Consider the following 4960-nt stretch of genomic DNA (forward strand, 5'->3'; position numbering starts at 1 on the left):
TTGAAAGTTATGAAGATACAAAGCTGATGTGAGTAACCAGACGTCTCTATTTCTACAACACAAATGTAGCATTTTGTTTACTCACTATTTGTTGCAGTGCTCTGAATGTAATCCTCTGCCATGAGTATCCATTTATTTTGTGTTTTAGGTCTCAGGTTTCTTTTCCCAAAATTACTGTAAAAATGTGTAATAACTTTATGCATTTGGGGTGAATATTTGTCTAATTAAAAAAAATAATAAAATTTAAGCACATGTTTGATTTAAAAAAGTATCAAAGGTAGAAATAGGTTTAAGTGAAGATTTTATAAATGTGAACTTAATGTAAAAATATTCATCAGTGTACAACACTGTTTTTTAATGGTACAGTAACAATTCCTGAAGACTTATAATGAAGATCCCCACCAGTGAAACCCATGTTTACCTCATTAATATTTTTGTGTATACACTAGGCAATGTTACATAAGGAAAATAAACAGTCAGAAACATGGATAAGCGCTTCTGCTTTGAAGCTGCAGTGTTGTAAGGGGTGGAGTGGTAAGTGGAGATATAGGTGGGGACTAATTGCATCTGTATACATAATGTGAAGGGGTAGAGTTACAGCTAAGCCAAATTTAAGGTGTTAGGGTGTTCGTTTTTTATCACAAAACTACTAAATATGTCATTTGACGAACAGATATGAGGTTTTAGGTATTAAAGCAATAATGAAAATGTTTTTATAAAGAAATGTGAGGTAAACTTCAGGTATATTTTAAGTATATTTTATAAATTAGAACGATGGTTCTAGATTTCATTGTATGTATGTCTGGAGTTAATGGATCGTTTGAGATTAAAAAAAAATCCTGAAAAGCTTTCTTTACATACTTAATTTATATACTATGCACCAAATGTAGGAAAACCGGTGGAGTTCCCCTTCAGGCGCGTGAAACTGAAGAGTCAAAGCTTTTCGTTTGAAAGCACAAACTCCTCTCGAGTCAAAGCTTGAATGAAACTGGGCGGCGCCAACGGCCAACCCGGGCGGGATCCACGACTCTCGTGGGCGTGGTTTCGTTGGATGATGGGCGTGAACCTGTGCTGCCTCGGCTACACAAAGGCGCAGCTGTTGGCGCGAAAAGTGCGTCAGGGGTGCGGCTGGTAACCGAACAGCCGTATTGTTTCTCCTTTAATAACTTTTAATATTACCGCAAAGGAAAGCGGTGTCGGCGACACGGAGCGAGAGGTTTGTCGGCATTTGTGTTTGCAGTTGATTTCTTGTCGCCTTTTCCGGAGTAGCCCGTCCTCCAGGAGTCGGACTCGTTTTTTCTTTTGTCTCTCTTTCTCCTCTGTTCTTTCTCACCACGCTGCTCCTGCAGGAGCTCAGTGACCACATGAGCCGGTGAGTAGCGCTATTTTTATATGATTGGGAAAAGCTAGTTTTAGTTGCTCGTGAGAATGTGTAGTGTAGTGCTTCCTGCTTCACAGGACACGAGTTACTTTACAGGTGAAAATCTGCACGATGCGGAAAGAGAGGATAGAGAGAGGGGGGTGTAAGTTACTGGGAGCTGATGTGCTGATTGTGCATTTGCACGAGGCGTTCAACATTTTCAGTTCCACCTTAAGCATTTCTCCTTAAACGGTGCTTAATTTATCTTACGTTACCGCGATGAAGCCGAAGCCTGTATCTTTCTATCTATTTATGTAACGTTTATCTAGGTTCTATCTGCCCCATCTTGGTGGTGCGGGCATGGCTTTGATGCAGTAACTTTAAATGGGTGGCTCAGTCTCTGCTGCCCTGCAGTTCGGACTGCAGCAGTTTGTGGACTTCAATGAGATAAGACCCTTCACACTTTAAGCTTTTTCTGGGAGTTTTTAAAATACCTCATAGCTATATACTACCGTCAGCATTATTATTGTTATTAGTGTTTAATGGAATTGCTATTTTAAAGAGTAGCACCAGTTAGGAAGGTTCTCCAGTGAATCTTTTTATGAACCAGACATTATATTGACTGCTAGCATGTATTAACTGTTCAATAGTGGTGTTAAGAGCAGTGCTTTTCCTGCTTTAACGTTTTATACTTGAATCGCCCTTGAGCAAGGGTCTTAAATCGCAACTGCCACCTGGGTGCTGTTATGGAAGGTTGAAATGCACAGGCACACTGTTACCTTTATCACTGTTACCTAATATCCACACCTTTTTATATACTGTATTAAATATAAGGCTATCCTCGTTTGGGGGGCCCACTCTACAGAGCAGACATTTTAGGGGCTACAAACAAATTATTCACTTTATTTGATTTGCAGGTTGTAGGAAAGGTTATCGCTTTCATAAATATCGTTTATTACTTTTTGGTGGTAAAATGGTGGTTATTCTCCCCAGGCCGTGACCTGACCCCCTGCAATGCCTGGACTTAGCTGCAGTGCTGGGTTCTGGCCCATGGAGCTAGAGTCCCAGCAGCACTACTTTTACTATGATGGTCTAGACACCGGCGAAGACTTCTACAAGTCAACAGCACCCAGTGAGGACATCTGGAAGAAGTTTGAGCTGCTCCCAACTCCACCCGTGTCACCATCTAGGCCCTGGGCGACACAGGATGTGACCTTTGAGGAGGATTATGGTCCGCCTTTTGAGCTTGAGCTGGAACCGCTGGATGTTCTAGCTAACCTGAGCTCCATCGTGTTGAAGGACTGCATGTGGAGTGGCCTGGCTGTGGGTCAGCAGCTGGAGAAAATAAGTAGAGATGCCAAGGTTGTGTCAACCACACGGGCACAGAGGGTGGCACCAGCCACAGCTCTCACACACAGCAGCCCTGCCACACAGTGTGTGAGTCCAGCAGCAGTCCTCAGTCTCCCAGGTCATCACGGGAAAAAAACAGTGTCTGGGTCATCCGGATCAGACTCTCACTCAGATTCATCCGGTGAGAGTTTAATCGCTGATATAAATATTTCTCATGTACAGGACAGGTCTGGATATTATCATGTTTCTGTACAGCATTATGATCTAAAAAACACTTGCTAGTAAATTAATGGGTGTACTTCTAGTTGTAAAATAACTACTTGGTACATTAGTATGCTGTTTTTATTGTAGTCCTGGTCAGATTCTCACAGAAGGCTGTACACTCCTCACAAACTGAGGGGGAAAAATTGTTCACAGTGGAACTAACTGCTGTAAGCACACATGCCTTTAATAACAAAGCACTCCTTCTTTCTTCTACTTTACCTTCAGATGAAGATGAAATAGATGTGGTGACTGTGGACAATCGTCCAAAACGTGGTCGTCCCCCTGGCCGTCGAACACCAGTCACCATCGCAGTGAGTGCTGACCCTCACGGGCCGTGCCCCAAACACTTCCACATCTCACTACATCGGCAACAACACAACTATGCTGCTCCTTCGCCTGAGTCTGACCACGAGGAAGAGGATCTAGAACCGCAGGGGAAAAGAGCCAGACTGGAGGCATCTTCATCCTCATCTTCGTCTCCTCTCTCTTCTCCAGCCACCTCAGATTCAGAGGACTCCACAGAGCAGCGACGAAACTTTTTAGAGAGGAAAAGAAGGGACGATCTCCGTTCCCGTTTCCAGGCTCTCCGTAGTGAAGTCCCAGGTCTTTCAGAATCTGCAAAAACCTCAAAAGTTGCCATCCTCACCCGGGCCACAGAGTATTTGGTGCAGCTGAAAGCACGCGAGAGGCGACAAAACCAAGAGAAGAAAAAACTCAGAGCCAAACAACAGCAGCTGCTTCGTAAAATCTATGTGCTGAAAAACTCATGATAGAAGATGATGAATTTCCTAGTGTGATTGGACAACCTGAGCCCGAAATCCAGTAGGAAGACGTGTTTTCCTCCACATCACTCTGGACTAAGTCAGTGGTCTTAAATCCTGGTGACTACCTCAGCCAGCTGTGTTTTTTTCTGGGTTTTGCCCAAATTGAAATTTTGTTATTTAAAGGGTTCAGATTCTAAACGCTAATTTCATTGAGGTTGTTGCTCTTCAGGACCTAACATTTGATCCAATACAAATCCAATCATGGCTGTGATTTTCAAGATTCATTGTTTTGTAAATGTGGGTGGAGATTAAACTTGCAGCAGATTGCCATGAGTAAACACCACTGGTCTAGTCCAGATGCCAGCAAATTGGCCAGAAAATATTTGAATACAATTAAATAAGTCCGTCATCAGAATTACAGGAGTTGGTTTAATGATTTAAAAAAAATGTCAGAATATGCAGGACGTTGGGTCTCTGCTGGACTTTGCACCTTCCATACAGGAAGAGTTTCAGGTAGTGGAGAGAGAGGTTCAGAATGAAACCAACCCAGTATGAAATTGTGTGTGTTGTGACAAATTTTAGTTGTGGAAGGAAATGATTGCTGCAGATGGGGATTCATTTGGGGGGTGGGGGGGCTTGAATATTTCTATAATCTAGAAGTAAGATGGTCTTTTGAGACAATACTGTTATCCATACCTCATTTTGATCTTAAATAATCCAATTGAAATTCTGTTTAAAATGAACATGGTGCATATGCACTCAGAAATCATGTTTTTAAACTTTTTGTTGTGGTTTAAAGGAAATTCTAAGAACATTTGCATTGCAGAATTATTGGAATACTTAGGGGTTTTCCACCCTGTGTGTGTTAAAGTAACCTCAGGATAAGACTACATAAGGCTGGTTTATGATCCTGAGTGGATGGTTGCAGCAGTTTGTGTTTCTGTGGGTGTTGGTGTTTCCATTGGGGTGACAGTTTTTTTTGTACAGGGGGATGGCCTGAGTGTTCTGGTCTAAAATTCTTTGCCTAAAAATACCTCATTTCTCTTTGTGTGCGATTCTAACAGCAGTGAACTTGTACAGACTTGTATAGAGAGTGGAATTATGGGCCTTTTTTTGTACATAAATATGTACATGGAACTGTAAATACTTTCACCTGGGTGGCTTCCTCCTGCATCTGCCGAAGAACATCAGATTTCTATTTTGATAAGAAAAAAAATAAATG

General features: G+C 42.0%; 1 protein-coding gene across 2 annotated transcripts; it reads left to right on the plus strand.

Moving 5' to 3' along the window:
- Positions 1–1101: 1101 nt before the first annotated feature.
- Positions 1102–4960, plus strand: mycla (MYCL proto-oncogene, bHLH transcription factor a). Of its 2 annotated transcripts, none has more exons than XM_066678313.1 (3): positions 1102–1372; positions 2354–2891; positions 3200–4960. In XM_066678313.1, exons 2-3 carry the CDS (start codon positions 2375–2377, stop codon positions 3742–3744), a joined length of 1062 nt encoding a protein of 353 aa, XP_066534410.1. In that variant the 5' UTR covers positions 1102–1372; positions 2354–2374; the 3' UTR covers positions 3745–4960. The 2 variants fall into 2 exon arrangements, with proteins under 2 accessions (XP_066534410.1, XP_066534411.1); XM_066678314.1 differs by having other exon boundaries at positions 1195–1216.

Source organism: Hoplias malabaricus, chromosome 8 (assembly GCF_029633855.1).
Source record: "Hoplias malabaricus isolate fHopMal1 chromosome 8, fHopMal1.hap1, whole genome shotgun sequence".
In the NCBI taxonomy this organism is placed as follows: domain Eukaryota; kingdom Metazoa; phylum Chordata; class Actinopteri; order Characiformes; family Erythrinidae; genus Hoplias; species Hoplias malabaricus.

Bases quoted from the DNA above. Each gene is read 5' to 3' on its own strand.
- mycla (XM_066678313.1), top strand. From the start codon at position 2,375: ATGCCTGGACTTAGCTGCAGTGCTGGGTTCTGGCCCATGGAGCTAGAG. The intron at 2,892-3,199 runs GTGAGAGTTTAA...CTTTACCTTCAG, and splicing joins CTCTCACTCAGATTCATCCG to ATGAAGATGAAATAGATGTG.